This window comes from Papio anubis, chromosome 6, assembly GCF_008728515.1.
Source record: "Papio anubis isolate 15944 chromosome 6, Panubis1.0, whole genome shotgun sequence".
Lineage (NCBI taxonomy): Eukaryota > Metazoa > Chordata > Mammalia > Primates > Cercopithecidae > Papio > Papio anubis.
In genome coordinates this window covers 101,873,938-101,890,224 of record NC_044981.1, presented here as the reverse complement: position 1 = coordinate 101,890,224, position 16,287 = coordinate 101,873,938, and the positions used below count along the sequence as shown (strand labels likewise).

General features: G+C 42.9%; 1 protein-coding gene across 1 annotated transcript in view; it reads right to left on the bottom strand.

The window, feature by feature from the left end:
• The window catches only part of CRYBG1 (crystallin beta-gamma domain containing 1), a 58,126-nt gene extending 43,213 nt beyond the window's left edge, over positions 1-14,913 (bottom strand). Inside the window, exons 1-4 of the mRNA XM_021937648.2 lie at positions 13,331-14,913; positions 4,938-7,278; positions 1,314-1,361; positions 1,108-1,226 (exon numbers count right to left, since the gene is read on the bottom strand). Coding sequence (XP_021793340.2) covers positions 1,108-1,226; positions 1,314-1,361; positions 4,938-7,278; positions 13,331-14,028 — 3,206 coding nt within the window. The 5' untranslated portion in view covers positions 14,029-14,913. The remainder of the gene's footprint in view (positions 1-1,107; positions 1,227-1,313; positions 1,362-4,937; positions 7,279-13,330) is intronic.
• Positions 14,914-16,287: the final 1,374 nt, after the last annotated feature.

Here is a 16,287-nt window from a genome sequence, read left to right as displayed (position 1 = left end):
CCTCATGTCAACGTATGGCAGTGTAAATGCTTACGCTTTCGAGAAAAAGAAGCCGACAAAAGTTGCAAAAGAAAGGAAAAAGCACTGTTCTATAAAAACAAAATTTGTGTAAAAAATTGCCACTATTATATATTGTATATTAGTGGCCAATTCTCCAGCAATTAAAATAGCATTTGTCTTCAAATTTAAGAATAAAAGCAAAACTCGTTTTTCTCATGACTATGTTGGAGATATAGGAAAAAATATTAAAATACCTAGAAATCTAACAGGAAAGCTGCTGCATATTTAATCCAATGGAGACCAAAAGAAAATCTTATGAATTTTTAAATCCATAAATATCCAGAGGTCTACCCTCTTTATTTCAAACAAGTTTACAAATAGGCACCAAAAGATAAGTATTATGCCAGATCAGCTATTTCTTTTTTTAAGCTGCCTTTCTCTACTCAGCTTCCTGTGTGTCTCCAAGAGGCAATGAAGTTGATAAAATGATTTCAGAAACTGTCAAAATATTTATTTTTTTCACTAGTTTCTTTACTTAACCAAAACAATCTTTTGTGGAAATATTGGAAAGCAAATTAAATTTTAAGTTAGTGCTGCACTGAACTATCATTAAAAAATTAGAAAAATGCCTTTATAGATTGTTTTGGTTTTTCCTTATAGATTTTTTTTCCTTATTGTTTCTTTACTTTGCCTTTTCCTACGTGTTCTCAAGTTTCCTTATAGATTTTTTAAAAGTCCTTTCTGGTCTATCAACACGACTAGTGCAATTCTTATCAACCTCATTTAAAGGTCATCAACCAAAAGTGTGTTATGGGCCCTGATTTATGATTAGTTCAAAGCAATATTATGGGGAAACATGGGAAAAAGAAGCTTGTTGCACTGTACTGTTCTGATTTTTCTCCCATAAACATGTATCACTGCTATAATCAGAAACATGATTTAAAATGACATTGTTAAGATATGAATCCCTTATCTTACCACGAGTAGTATTTCCTGTGCTTTCCACTGCTGAAGCCATAATTTTAAACTAGTAGTGAGGACTAAAAAGGTAATTAAGCATGTAAAACACAAACATTCAACATCAGGAACTTAAAGTGCCATTCTTACCATCCTCTAACAACTTTTATGAGTATCACTGGAGAGAGGCTCCAAGAACTGCAATCCTGAATATCACTGAAAACTTCGATGCACTTCTCGGAGACATCGGGTTCACTATATATCACTACCTGCATGAAAACGAAAGTGGTAGCACAATTTGTCATGCTCTATCAGACCAAAATAGAATCAAGGCTAGAAACAGAAAATAATCTTACCTTTCCAGGTCGGGGATTGAGTTTATTTTGGACACTTCCTCTAAGTGTCTGTAATCAGATGAACAAAAACACAACAAATAATTACAACTTCACATAACAATCCTCTTTTTCCACCCATGATCCTCTAGGTGGATCACACTTATCCCACACTGTATTGATTTTGAAACGTCCACTCTAATCGATGCTAAAGTTGTATTAAAACTCTTTGAGTTCATACTTTTAAATTAAGGTTTTTTCACCTCTACCTGAATTTGCCATTGCAATTTCTCCTAATTTAAATGTCTAGGCTATTTCCACCAATGCTAGAAAATTCAGGGCACGTATGTTTCTTGTCAGTTCACAGAATAAGAACTCAGCTAAGAAATTCTAATTCAAATAATATCAGTATTATATCAAATAAAGAGAAATTATAATATATTAATCACTTTTGTGTTCATATACATACCCTATCTGAATCCATACAAATATTGTTTTCTCATAGTAAATCTATAACCATATAACAATCACTAGTCTAAACAGAAGTGTTTACGGTATATATGGTATACTTCATAATGTACATCGCACATCACATAGTATATTTAATCCCCCTTTTTTTTTCTTTTGAGATGGAGTGCAATGGCGTCATCTCGGCTCACTGCAACCTCCGTCTGGGTTCAAGCGTTTCTCCTGCCTCAGCCTCCTGAGTAGCTGGGACTACAGGTGCATGCCACCAGCCCAGCTAATTTTTGTATTTTTCTTTTAGTAGAGATGGGGTTTCACCATGTTGGCTAGGATGGTTTCGATCTCTTGACCTCGTGATCCGCCTGCCTCGGCCTCCCAAAGTACTGGGATTATAGGTGTGAGCCACCAAGCCCGGCCTAATCTTGCTTTTTTGATAGACAAAATGCATTTTAATATGGCTCCAAAACTAATCATTTTCAAGACCATCTGACAAGACCAGTAAAACCAGAAATTCATAAGATAATAAAATAGTAATTATACATGTAAAAATATTACAAAATATGAACTACTTTCAATGCTGACTAGGATGCCTATTTTAGGAACTGCCTTTGCTCTGACTGCTCTTGCATCACACCAGAGTGTGATATGGCCAGAAGACCACAAAAGGCTGGGGTGCGGTGGCTCATGCCTGTAATCCCAGCACTTTGGGAGGCCGAGGTGGGCAGATCACCTGAGGTCAGGAGTTCGAGATCAGCATGGCCAACATTGCAGAACCCTGTCTCTACTAAAAACACAAAAATTAGCCAGACGTGGTGGTGCTCACTTATAATCTCAGCTACTTGGGAGGCTGAGACATGAAAATCGCTTGAACCTGGAAGGCGGAGAGGTTGCAGGGAGCCAAGAACATGCCACTGCACTCTAGCTTGGGTGACAGAGCAAGATTCTGTCTCTTAAAAAAAAAAAGTCCATAAGGGACCCCCTAGAGCATTATCAGAAGCCAAATGGTATATACCTATTTATGCATATATATACATTAGAAGTAGATAAACTGAAGAAAAAGCCTAAAATTTAAAACAAAATTCAGGTAAAACCTTCATGATTGAATAGTTATACAATCAATAAAAGCCCAGGACCTAAAGAAAGGCCATTATTTTTTAATCATAAAAAGGCCTAGAAAAAGTATAAAGATTTTCTTTTTCCTTTTTATGTCATTTGACTTGATTTTTATAAGGAAACTGTATATTCTGTTATCAGCTTTGTCAGACTGTAGTTAAATAAGGAAAGTGATCTAAGAACAATTAAAAAGAACAAAGCAGTAATGAATGGGAAGTGGACCAGTGGAAATTTTGTGCTTGAGAGAAACAGTTAAGAATTTTATGATTTCTGGGTACCATAGGCTGATTCAGTCTTATTTGTTTATAGGAGTGGTTCTCAAAGTGTGGTTCAGAGGCCAGTGGGGGGTCTCCAAGATCCTTTCAGGTAGTCCATGAGATCAAAACTATTTTCATAATAAGAAGAGGTCATCTGCCTTTTTCATCTCTTTCTCAAATGTGCAGTGGAGTACAAGGCTCCATGATGTGTGATGGCATCGTTACTCTGAGCACTGCTGCAGTGTGCACTTGTATGTTCTGGTGTTTTCCAATTTTCTCAGCAATTATTTCTAATATAATCAATTCTGATAGGCAGAACCCATACAAACAAAAGCTCATTGGGGTTCTTAATCATTTTTAAATGTAAAGGGTCCTAACACCAAACATCTGAAACCCAAACTTTACGAAAGTTTATGAAATCACATGAAAAAGGGATCTGCACCTCTGCTGGAAACCCAACCATATATTTTGAAAGAGCTTGCAACATCACATTCTCTGACAGGACTGTAGCAAAAGCCAATATAATACATTGAACTATGCTGCAGTACCCTGTACAGACCAGGAAAAGTGCAAGGTATTTTTTGCCTGGATAAACTGGGCTGGATTGCGGTCCACACTTGCCAGACAGCCGGGTTCACAGGACGGACCACCAGAATACAAGCCCCACTCAGGCTTCTAGCCTGGCAGAGTTGATCACTAAACTCATATCCCACCTTCCTTTCTCATAGTCCTCCCTTACCTTAAATAAGCTTGGTAACAAAAAGGCACAAATTCACATCAAAAACTGAGTAAAGTAAACATCTTCTGAAGAGAGATAAAAGAAGATGCAGAAATCAAAATTATTCCCCAAAATCATGTTTTGCTGTCTTCTCTCTAATATTTAAGATCCAATGAAAACCAAAATTCTTTACTCCCCACAGCTTTGCAGGGGAAAAAAATATTTCCTTAATGAAAACTAATTCCCAATAAAGAGAAAATACTTTCTCAATTGCATAGGATAAACACCTATTGCTACTTATGGGAACGAAAGAGTGAATCTCATAGAGATAAGGATTAAGAAAAAGTTTCCCTGGCTGGGGACTTCCCAAATAGAGGAAGCTGCTTCACAGATCTTCAGAATTCTAAGTATAGCACTGAGCACTTTTACATAGAATAGGTAAGAAAAAGCATCTTGTCTATCTCTGAACTCCACAAGTTTACCTATAGCTTTCACAATACAACATATAAATTCACATGTGCCTTAAAAGATCACATGCCAGCCAGTCAAGATGGCTCACACCAGGTAATCCCAACACTTTGGGAGGCCGAGGCAGATGGATCACGAGGTCAGGAGTTCGAGACCAGCTCAGCCAATATGGTAAAACCCCCGTATTTGTATTTTTAGTTTTTACTAAAAATACAAAAATTATCCAGGCGTGGTGGCACGCACCTGTATTCCCTGCTACTGGGAGGCAGTGGAAAGAATCCGCGAACCCAGGAGGCGGAGGTTGCGTGAGCTGAATCAGCGTCCTGCACTCAGCCTGGGTGACAGAGCAGACTCTGTCTCAAAAAAAAAAGATCATCGTAGCAAAACATTTGTAGCTTTATCTCCCTGCAAGACTACAGAGGCCTTCAGTGAAGATTCTTAGTACATTTTTTTCTTGCCCTCTAACAGTCTCTTGTACATTGCAGGTTTTCAAATATGTGATGAATGAATAAAAACTATAGCACATGAGTTTAACCATTTCTAAAAGAATAACAGGAGTTGCTCATCATCCCCCTCTTCCCTTGCTTTATAAATACCCCAAATAAATAATAATACATTGCTACTTACCATTGTGTCTGATAATGACATTCCAGAAAAAGAAATGCCTGGGTCATACCGGCTTGATTTGAAAAGACCCATGAAGTCGGTGTCACTGTTTCCGCAGTTTGGCAAGTTTGATTTAAGAACATTTTCAGTATGATTAGCCTTTTCCATATCATCGTTCTTCAGTTTTGAAAATTCAGAAAATTTAGTTTCCAGCAAGTGTAGGTTGCTTCGTGAATCCAGATCTTCTTTATCTTCTTTGGTTTTCTCTTTTTGCGGGTATTTTTCCATGTGGCTTGGACTTTTCAAACTGGAGTGTGATGTACTTGACGAGTTGAAACTGAAGACCTTTAAGGAGTTGTCGGGTAGATTTGGCTGTTCTTTGTTCAAACCACAGGGCGGGGCACCCTCAGTCGTGGGCTGTGACACTGAAGACTGAGATAGGGAACCGTTCTGAGAAGTACTGAAAGCCGTGGTCATAGTGTTGACTGATGTCACAGAAGGAGAAAAGATTTTGTCTTGTGGTAAGGAAGATAACAAGCTTGAGAAAAGTGCACTTTTTTCTAGTCTCGATCTCTTAATGCTACCACTTGTGATGTCCCTGTTCTCTTTGTCATTGATTTCCGGCATCACCAGAGGCTCACTGTTCCCATTAGTGTTGGTGTGCAGGGACTTGAAGAGGACACTCTGTTCAGCAGATGCACGTTTGGGTCTCAGTTGGGATTTTGTGTCAAGGCTCTGCATCAAATGTAAAGCCGGGGACATTTCTGGCTGACTCTCCTTCTTCTTCCCCAAACCAAAGGTAAACACATTGGGATCAAACACCTTTTCTAAATGGTCTTCATGAATAGGAGGCATGGCAAAGTGAGGAGCAGGAGAATTTGGCATCCTGGCCTTCTTTCTTTTCATGGGCATACAAACTGCACTATCCATCTGTTTTATAATTTCAGTGAATTTTTCCATATCAGAAGAAGAATCAAATACACTGTCATCACTACCAGCAGAAATGTTCAAAAGACTGGCAGGGCTATTCCAGCCGTGTCTAACAGTCTGATCTGGCTTTTGAGGAGTGTCTAAGTGATTTCCACTGCTGGGAGAGTTGGTGGGACTAGATTCAGTCATCAGGGGTGTCCTGTTGCCCTGACTTTGAGCCTGAATAGGCAAAGTTTTCTCTGATGCTGGTGGCACAACTTGTGGGCCAGATTTTGCCGCGAGCTCTGCTGTGCAATGAGAGTGTTCGGGTGACATGCTCTTATTGCCCAGTACTTCCTCTTGTAGGGGAGCACAACTTGCAACGGAAACCACTTCAGGTTCATTACTGTGACAAGTTGGCAACTGCACTTCTCTAACTTCAGAGCTCTCTGGGATGACCTGGGAGCTCACATCCTGGGTGCTCTCCACGGGGAGCACGAAGGACCTGACCTGGACGAGGACTCTGGATGGACACTCACTTCCCACAGCTTCTGGACTATGCTCTGTGGACAAAGGAGGGTTTGTCTCTCCTCCAAGTTCTGAAAGTGGCATTTTCTCATTGTTCTGATGAGACACAGGTAAAACACGTCCTTTGTGATTTTCTGACACTCTCAGATCAGTGCACGGAAAACTGCTTATGGGCGATTGAACACATGTGTCTTTGGCAACATCCCCAGGAGTGGGTGCAGAGAGTGAAAGAGAAGGCTCAGGAGATGACTCAGTAGGGGCCTGTGAGTCAGAAGATGTATGCTGTGGCTTTGGCATGGCTGCTGGGGGTAAATCTTTGGTATCCACAGTGATGGGGATGTCTTGTGCTGCATTGGTTACATTTTCAAGTACAAGTCTTTTGCTGTCTGCAGCCTCTGAGTCCTTCTCTAAGAGCTTATGATCTTTGACAGGAATCAGAGCAGAAGCCACTGGTTCTGAAGGGCAGCCAGCATCTATTTGCACATCTGCTTTATCATCTTGGTTAGGTTGAGGACCAAGAGCTTGATTCTCAGAAGGGTCTCCATTCATTCCTCCGGTTGCTGGTAGAATCTCTTCTTCCGAGAGAGTAACTTTGGTTTCTACAGCAGTTTCCTTCACCAGCACACCACTCTGGGGACTGTTTGGCATTACTTTCTTTTCAGGTTGCTCCATTTCTTTGGCTTTTTTGGCTAAATTCAGCTTCGCCCTCCCAACAAACGTTTTACTAGAGGCAGGAGTATTCCTTGTGCCTCGAATGTCAGTGTGTCTTGGGCTACTGTTTGCCCGTTTGTTTTCAAATAAGGAGATTTTGGTGGCAGTGTTGCCTTTGTGAACTGGCTGGCTAAATGGATTGTGCTCATTTCCCAAACTGTCAAGATTCTTAGGGGTTTTAAGATTTAGTTCCACATGTTTGGGCTTGGCAGGGCTGTGAGGAAAAAGCAGGAAGACAAAGTTATTGACCTAGTTTTAAAAAGTGAACACACAAACCAACTAATTATAAAACTATGAAAAGCCAACGTCTCCCTGATATATAACATTTGGAGTGTGTTGTGTGTGTGTGTGCGCGCACACATGTGTTTTTAAGACAAGGTCTTGCTCTGTCGCGAAGGCTGGAGTACAGCAGTGTGATCATCGATTGCTGCAGCCTGAAACTCCTGGGCTCAGGCAATCCTCCTGCTACAGCCTCTCAGGTAGTTGGGACTACAGGCACATACCACACACCCAACTAATTTCTTTATTTTTATTTTTTGTAGAATGGGGTCTATGTCACCCAGACTGGTGTCTCAAACTCCTGGCTTCAAGCAACCCTCCCATCTTGACCTCCCCAAGTGCTGGGATTACAGGCATGAGCCACCATTCTCTGCCACATTTGTTTTTTAATGAAACTATTTTTAAATAGTCCTAAGTACACTATCAACTATTTTTAATGGGTGTTTGCTTGCATATGAGGGATCGGAAGATTATATAGCCAAGAAACTCTAGGGATGAGGGATGAACTAATTTATTGAGCACCTAGCATGTATGCACAGTGCTTGACACTAGGGTTGGAAGACATCTTAAGGCCTGAAGAACATTAGAAGAAATTTAAATATTTAATGCATTCCCATACTCCAACATCAATTATGTATTTTTATTTTAGCATAACTTTTTAAGTATTATCTCAAAAGGATAGATTTTAAAAATTCATCTACTATTGACCTCTTTGGATATTTTATTCCTCTCATCCTTCCCCCATAAGATTTTCTCTGATTATAAGTGTGTTCACTATAGCAACTTTGGATAATACTTAAAAATCACTGATAATCCTACCAGTCAGAGAATATCCCTGTTAACATTTTTAAACATTTCTAATCTTTTTATATGCATAATTAAATATTTTGAATAGAATTGAGATTATTCTGTTCACATAATTTGATATCTTGCTTTTTCAAGAAATAAAATGACTTAACCTTATAGTTAACATTTTTCAGATTACCAAAAAATTTGTTTGAAAAGCTGTCTTAATGCTGCATGGAAGTCCATCATATGGATGTACCATCATTTACGTATCAATTATGCAGCTGTTGGTTTTGTCACCACTTCTTGGGCAAGAGAGTCTCCCCTTTCTCTGTCACATTTCTTGGGTATAGTTACCCCCAGTGGAAATAATAAGTCTTTGAATGTACACAGTGCTTTCTTTCAGAGAAACAAATGTGCTCTGTTTGGCATTCTCTGGCTCTGGTCCTGGCTTTTATGCTAATTATCTGTGTGAACCTGGTCAAGTTACTTTACCTCTCTGGACTGTACCTTCTTCATCTTTAAAAAAATGAGATGGTTTAGAACAGAGTTGTTTTTATTTCCCCCGACTTACAGTTGAAGGAATCCCTGGGGTTTTCTTCAAGGGCTACAGTTGGGGAAAGTAGGGACAGGGATGGGGCTGTCCACTCTCCTTTCAACCAGAATCACTCCCAGTATCTGTTTTATTTATTGCTCCTATTTAACTTTCTTAGAAGAAAGGGTTCCACAGCATATATATATATATATTTTTATAGATATATATCTATATATTTATATATAAATATATATTTTATATAAAAATATATCCTATTTATAGATATATAGATATATATCTATATATTTATATATTTATCTATATATATCTATAGATATATATCTATATACTTATATAGATATCTATATATCTACATATCTATCTATATCTATCTATATATATCTACATATATAGATCTATCTATCTATCTATCTATCTATCTATCTATCTATATCTCCCAGAACTTTGGGAGGTGAAGGAGGAAGGATTGCTTGAGCCAAGGGGTTCAAGACCAGCCCGAGCAACATACTGAGACCCAGTCTCTACAAAAAAAAAAAAAATTAGCCAGGTGAAGTGGTGCATGCCTGTAGTCCCAGCTACTCCAAAGGCAGAGGTGGGAGATAACTTGAGTCCAGAAGATCAAGGCTGCAGTGAGCTATGGTCGTGTCACTGCACTCCAGCTTAGGTGACAAAGCAAGACTCTGTCTCAACAACAACAACAAAAGTCTAAACCATTGGTCTAGTGGTTTATAAAATGGGAGAGATAAAGCATAACCACTAACAGTCACTGATTGTCAAGAACTTGAGAAATGCTTCATCGGGCTCACCTAATTCATATACAACTTTATACATTCTATTTTTGGCTGAGGAAGTTGAGGCGTCAAGAAGGAACTTGCCTGAGGTTATGCAGCTAATAAGTGACAGGGCCACAATTTGAAGCCAGGTGCTCTGGTTTCAGATGCCATGCTCCTAACCACTAAACTATTCTACTTCTTCAGATAGGCTTGGACTATACCCGCCTGGACGAGCTCCTCTGGTTCTTTCCATCTTTATCATTTAAAGTCAGTGAATTATCATGAGATCCATAACATAACATAGACTTTAGAGGCCACTTTGATAATGAGAACATACAAGTGGAGACACTGAAATCCCATGCTGCCTCTCCTTCATGGACTTGGCCTTCATGAAGCTTGGGCCTGGCTAGGTGCGGTGGCTCATGCTTGTAATCCCTACACTTTGGGAGGCCAAAGTGGGTGGATCACTTGAGATCAGGAGTTCCGAGACTTGCCTGGCCAACATGGTGAAACCTTGTCTCTACTAAAAATACAAAAATTGTCGGGTGTGGTGGCACATGCCTGTAATCCCAGCTACTTGGGAGGCTGAGGCTGGAGAATTGCTTAAACTCGGGAGGTGGAGGTTGCAGTGAGCCAAGATTGTGCCACTACACTCCAGCCTGGGCAACAGAGTGAGACTCTGTCTCAAAAAAAAAAAAAAAAGAAGTTTGGGCCTAAGGAGCTTCTAGAAGGGACAGGCAGTATGACTGCTGGTGAGTCACCTTATCCTTCTGGATAAAATAAAACTGGGCTGGATACCATCAAGTCCTCTCCAAAAGCAGCACTGAGAATTTAGATTTTAATTTTTTCAAATTTTATTTGATACTAAATTTGAGGCTGGGATCAGTGTCTACTGCCTGTAATCCTGGCATTTTGGGAGGCTGAGGCAGGTGGATCACTTGGACCCCGGAATTTGAGACCAGCCTGGGGAACATGGCAAAATCTTGTCTCTAAAAAAATACAAAAATTAGCCAGACATGGTGGTGCACCTGTAGTCCCTGCTACTAGGGAGGCTGAGGTGGGAGGATCACCTGAGCCCGGGGAGGTCGAGGCTACAGTGAGCCATGATCATGCCACTGCAATCCAGCCTGGGTAACAGAGTGAGACCCTGTCTCAAAAATAAATAAATAAATAAATAAATAAATTTGATCTCTGCTCATAAATTTCTCCCAGGCATTGCTTTCCCCAATATCTCCATAAGATACTTGGGCTCCGTTATTGCATGCCCATACCTTAAATTTAAAAGGAAAATTAATTTATAAGCATTTCCTTAAAGATCAAATTATGAAACCAGTGAGATGATTAGAAATAGAAAGCTTCAATTTGCTATCAGTTAATGAGGGATGGTCACATACCAGAGAATATACTTTTTAAAAATTCTCACTAATGAGTTCAAGGAAGGGTACTCAATTCAAACATCGAAGTGTATCTTATGATGTAAATAGGAAACACTACAGGTTAGCAGGCTACCTTAAGGACAGGAAACACGTATCTGCACATTAAAGATTTACACCAAGATCAAAATAAATTTTACAACCAAACTTTCTGTGCTATTAAGTTGTGCTACCAAGAGTCACTACAATTAACCTAGTTCAGACTGATTAAAAGGAAGGCTCCTATAATTCATGTTGTAATGCCTTCATTATGAGAGAGGGGAAAATAATTTGGAGTCCAAAAAGCCATAGTTCTATTATAAGAGGAAAATTCTTCTTATTCTACATATACCATTTTAAGAATTTCAACATTCAGCACTTAGTAGAGAACTTGAAGGAATAATTTTTCTAACAGCATAAAGAAACATGTTACTTCAGTGGCATTATTTTTCAGGGAATATGAAATAGTTTTTCTAACTCTTCAGTCTCAAATTGTTTTAAAGAATAATCTGATTAACATCTTGCGATACGGTCATAGGAAGAATTAAAGGGTCTGAAAAAACCATCAGTCACAAAGAAATGGGTCAAAGAACTAGAAATAATTATTAATTTTTAAGTCAATAATTTGCCAAATGACCATGTGCAAGGCACCGCGCAAAACAAATACATTGAATGTCTGGTAAAGAAAATTTTTAGGTAGAAATTAATCAGAACTAGGAAAGAGACATTTGGTTTAGTTCTTTTACAGAGAACAGCACACGAAGAATTTCATTGTGAGATCATCTTTCCTGTTTGTTTAGCCTACTCTTTCGCAGTGTAACATTTCTGGTTTTTCTACTGGTGTCTTCTGATTGGAAGACAGGTGAACCATCCTTCTTAAGGTACACAGCAATGTTTCTCTAAGGCTCACATTTAGGAGGCTTTAGCATTCAATCACACTGGTCTTCTATAAATAATAGGCATCATTCACCCAGCTTATTTCTCTGATGCTACCTACCATTACAGAATAAATCACTGACTATATCAAAGGTCTCCAGGTTGGCAGCTCGTGAGATAGTCAAGTTATTCATTAAGCATACTTCCCTCTCAGAGTTCCTCTAAAGCTTACTTACCCAAGAAATCAAATAGAATGAAAGAAACCATTAAGTTCAAGAATTATAATGATAATGTTGTTAAAATACCCACTCTTTGAACAAATATGTGAATGGAGGAAAAACTTAAGCACTTAATCATTATTCACCTGTGCTAAGTGGGAGTGGTGAGGGAGAAGAAGTGCGGGAAGGGAGGGTCTTACCAGTTTCAGAGTACCTTGCTTATCCTTTCCACCTATACAAATTGCATTTATGATCAAGGCACAAGGCCCAGCTCCTCCAAAGCACCAGCAGTGATTTCTTCCTTGCTAGCACTTCCCCAGGCTTTACAGATGGTAACATTCATTTGGCAATTTCATCAGATATCGTCTCGTATTGTTATTTGATTTGTGTGCTTCTTGTGTGCCAGATGGGGCTATAAAAATTTCAGGGCAATATCCTGAGTCATAGTTGTAGGGTTTTTTTCCCCACAGTGCCTAGCACAATATCTTGCACAGAAAGTATTAAATAAATTACTTGTGAAATGAATAAACTTAAGCAAGTAGTCACAGTTGTTTTGTGCTTTCATGCAGCACAAAGAGGAAGAAGCAACCAAGATACATGAATTAGGGACTTTTTGAAAAAGGCTTAGGCCAATAATGCACTATGTTCCATAAAATGTTTTGGAATCATCTTAAACTCACACCTGTCACAGCTGCTTTCATGTAGCAAATAATCTTTTGTATGATTATTGATCTTTATTTCAATAACTGAAAACTACTTTTCAACCTGGGTCCAAAAGTATCACCAGACTCCCTAACATTATAAAGGGGAAGAAGCAACCAAGATACTTGTATTAGGAACTTTTCTTGTGTGTATGTGCGTTTAAAACTTTTTGCCAATAAATGCACTGAGTTCCATAAAAGGTTCTGTGAATTCTCTTGAAACTCACACATGTCAAAGCTACTGGGTCGTACTTAACATGTTACTGTTTGCTCCATATTTTGAAATTCACAGCACATGTATTTTAAGAACATCCCACGTTGGAACACCCTTGTACCTTTTGAATAAAGAATAGAATCAGCTCATGTCAGGCCGTAAGGTCTTATCTCTCATCTACATAAACTTTGAGCTTCAAGGAAAATCCTATTTTTACATTCGTTAAACTTAAATCTTGTGTTAAAAAGGGAACTAACTGAGGAGGCTGCCACGGGTGGCATCTTAAACCTTGACTGTGTAAACTGGCCCTTCACTATCTTAAGTTCAGCATGGAGGGGAAAGTTCAGTGACCAGACATTTCTTCCACAATGCAAAGACCCCGAGCCTCTCAGAGCCGACCCCCAGCACATGTGCGGACAGCAACTCCGCCGGGACTTGCGCGGCTACTTACAGGGTCACTTTAGTGGTCACCGTCGACCTGCCCACGCCGAAATGGTTCCTGGGCTTCAAGCCGTCGGCGTCAGAAGCTCCAGGCGCTCCGGCCGCTCTGCCCAGCTCTTTGCTCCGACCTCCCTCTGCCCGGCCGTCGAAGTGGTTGGGGAGCGGGCCCCTCTTGTGCTCGGGCTTGATCTCCGGCAGCAGCGAGCTGCTCTTGACCGGGAGTTCGCGGGGGACGGCCCGGATCGCCTCCTCCCCGCTCTCGGCCGCAGCGCCCTTGGTGACCGGGCCGGGATCTGGCACCCTCTTCGGTGGAGACTCCTTGGCGGGAGCCCGCGGGCCGCTGGCGGGCGGGGCGGGCACGGCCTCGAGGGCACGGCTCCTGCCCTTCCTCTTGGTGGGGGACGAGGCCGGGGGTGGCTGTTTGCTCCGGTCCGACTCGCCTCGGAGCTGCCCTTTGGGGCCGGGGCCGGGCTTGGACTCTGGGCTCGCAGCGGAGGCAACGCCCCCATCGAGGGCTGCCCGCGGAGATTTCACTTTCTTTTCCGCCGAGGAGCAGTCGCTGGCCGCGTTTGGCGCCACCTCGTCGTCGAACACCGCGTCGTCCCTGGCCGCGCTCTCAGGGAACTCGGCGTCCGCGCCGGGGGAGTCGGTGGATTTCTGCGACCTCCTCCGCCTCCCGGACCTGCGGCCGCTCGACTTCTTCTCCATGTCGTCCCAGTCACCGCAATCTTCCGCCCTGGGAGTAATCACGACCGGCTCGTCCACTTGCGCCCCCTCAGTCTTACTCAAGTAGATGTCCAAAGTTAGCACCTTAGTAGGGTGGGCGCGACCCCCGGGCCGGGCTGTGCAGTCTGCCTGCGCGGAGCTGGCCGTGTGCGCTGCACCCTCGGCCGGAGGCTCACCTGGCAGAGCAGACGCGCCCTTGGGGGGCTGGATGCGGGCGTCACGGGGTCCCAGGGAGCCTTCTTCCGCACACACACCTGGGGCTCCTTCAGGGGCCTCACCTAGTTCTCCCCTGGGCCGCTCCCGGGTGGGCGACCCCGGCGCACCCCTCGCACCCAGGAAAGCCTCCTGTTCGTGGCCAGCACCTGGTGAAGCGTCCTCCCCCGTACTGCGGGCGGGCGTCTCTGCGTTCTCTTGCCTGGAGGAATTTCCCTGCGAGGAATGCAGCTGCTTGGCAGCGGTGGTGGCATCTGGGAAAGGCTCTCCCTCTGCCTCCAGAGGTTCTAATTGGAGTGAATCATTTTCATGGCACTGCTGCACAGCCACAGCCGCTTCACTGCTGTTCCAGCGAGGTGACAGCTCGGCGTCATGGGGGGCTGCGGGGCCACCGCTGTCAGGGAGCTCGCCCTCTGCCTCCCGGGGATTCTCCCGGGGGGAGCCCTCCTCGCTCGTGTCCGCTTGCTTCAGCTGGCTGCTCTGAGATCTGCTCTTCTCACTCTCTCTCTCTGGGAGATTAGAAGAGGCTACCACATCTTTGGGAGACAGTGGTTTGGCATTTGATCTAGTGGGACTCTCTAGCCCGTTTCTACTGTTCCTTCTCCTTCCTGTAGTGAATAGAGTGCCAAGTTTCCCCAAAACTGGCTTCCTTCTGTTCTCCTCTGGAGGTTGTGCTCTGGACTGAAAAATAAAAGGGATGAGGAGGGAACATATGAGAATCTGGTGTTTTTCCCCTTAGACGTACATTACAGAACTACCAGCCAAAATGATAACAGACCAGAGTTTCTAATTGAAAATGATAAAGTTATGTTTATGTTACATTCATTCCAACAAAATAAACTCTGGTTTTACTTTTGAATTTTTCTTGAACGCCTTAAGTTTCTGGCACTAGTTAGAATAGCATTTTCTTTGAATTCGTGTTTTTTAAAGGAAAATTTGAACGGTCCAAATAATCACATATACAAAATAAATAGTTCCTTGCCCTCTCTAGCTTTTTTACCTTCTTCCTCAATAAAGATGCAATTTATAAACAGCGGTGCGTGTGACCATGGGGCAGCAGTAAACACTTTAAAGTATCCTAAGGCGGACTTTCCCCGAAACACCGCCCTTTCTTTTTGTAGGAGGGAAGGAGGACGAAGAAAAAAAACCAGTTCTAGCAGCCTTCTCCTCGAGAACAGTAAGAAGCCACCCGGGTTCAACATACAGTACCTGCAACAAGAAAATCTTAAGCAAGCTCAGAGGAAGCGAGCACCTGGGCCCCGCCCTAGCCCGAGCTCCAATGGGAGGAGGGCGCGAGCGTTCAAACACCCGAGTGATCCCGCGGCTGCTGAGCGCACCGGAAGGGCTTTTGCCTGTGGGAGTTCCTACCAAGTGAACGAGGAGGAGTGCGCGGGGGTAGCAAGAGAGGTTGCAGGGGTGATCGCCTTTGCTCACTGCCCCCTCGAGCCGAGGAGGCGTGGCTGAAAGATGCGCGGGACTCTGCCTACTTGGCCCCGGGACCCGTTCCTTACCACTCGAGTGGTTCCGGGGGCGCACGGCTGGAGCCCCAGGGGCTGGCTCACCCATGCGAGGGTGCCGGGCAGCCTGCGAAGGATCCGCAGCGCTCCCAGTAAGGGGGAAAACCTGGGCTTCGTATATTGCCTGGAGCAAAACAGCTAGCATCTGGTGCCCGCGCCAGAAGGCGGGAGGGAGCGCAGAACAAACGAATAAAAGCAAACCCGCCAATGGGCGCGTTGACACACCGGGGTCGGGTTAGCCAGAATGGGGACTGGGTAGGTGCCGGGCATAGAGGTGGGCAGGAAGAGGAGGAGGCGAGCCTGGGAAAGGGAGGGAGCAGGGGCAGCGAGCCCAGCCTGGCTCCTAGGAGTGGGAAGCGTATTTGCGTAAGGACTCCTCTGAAACCAGGCCAAACGTGCGGCTCCTGTATTTCTTAAGAATGAACTCTTACATTGAAAACCCGGGTGCCAGCTTGAGTCCTGGCGATGCAGGAAAGAGCCCCACCTTTCCTGGAAGAGGAACATTCAGGAT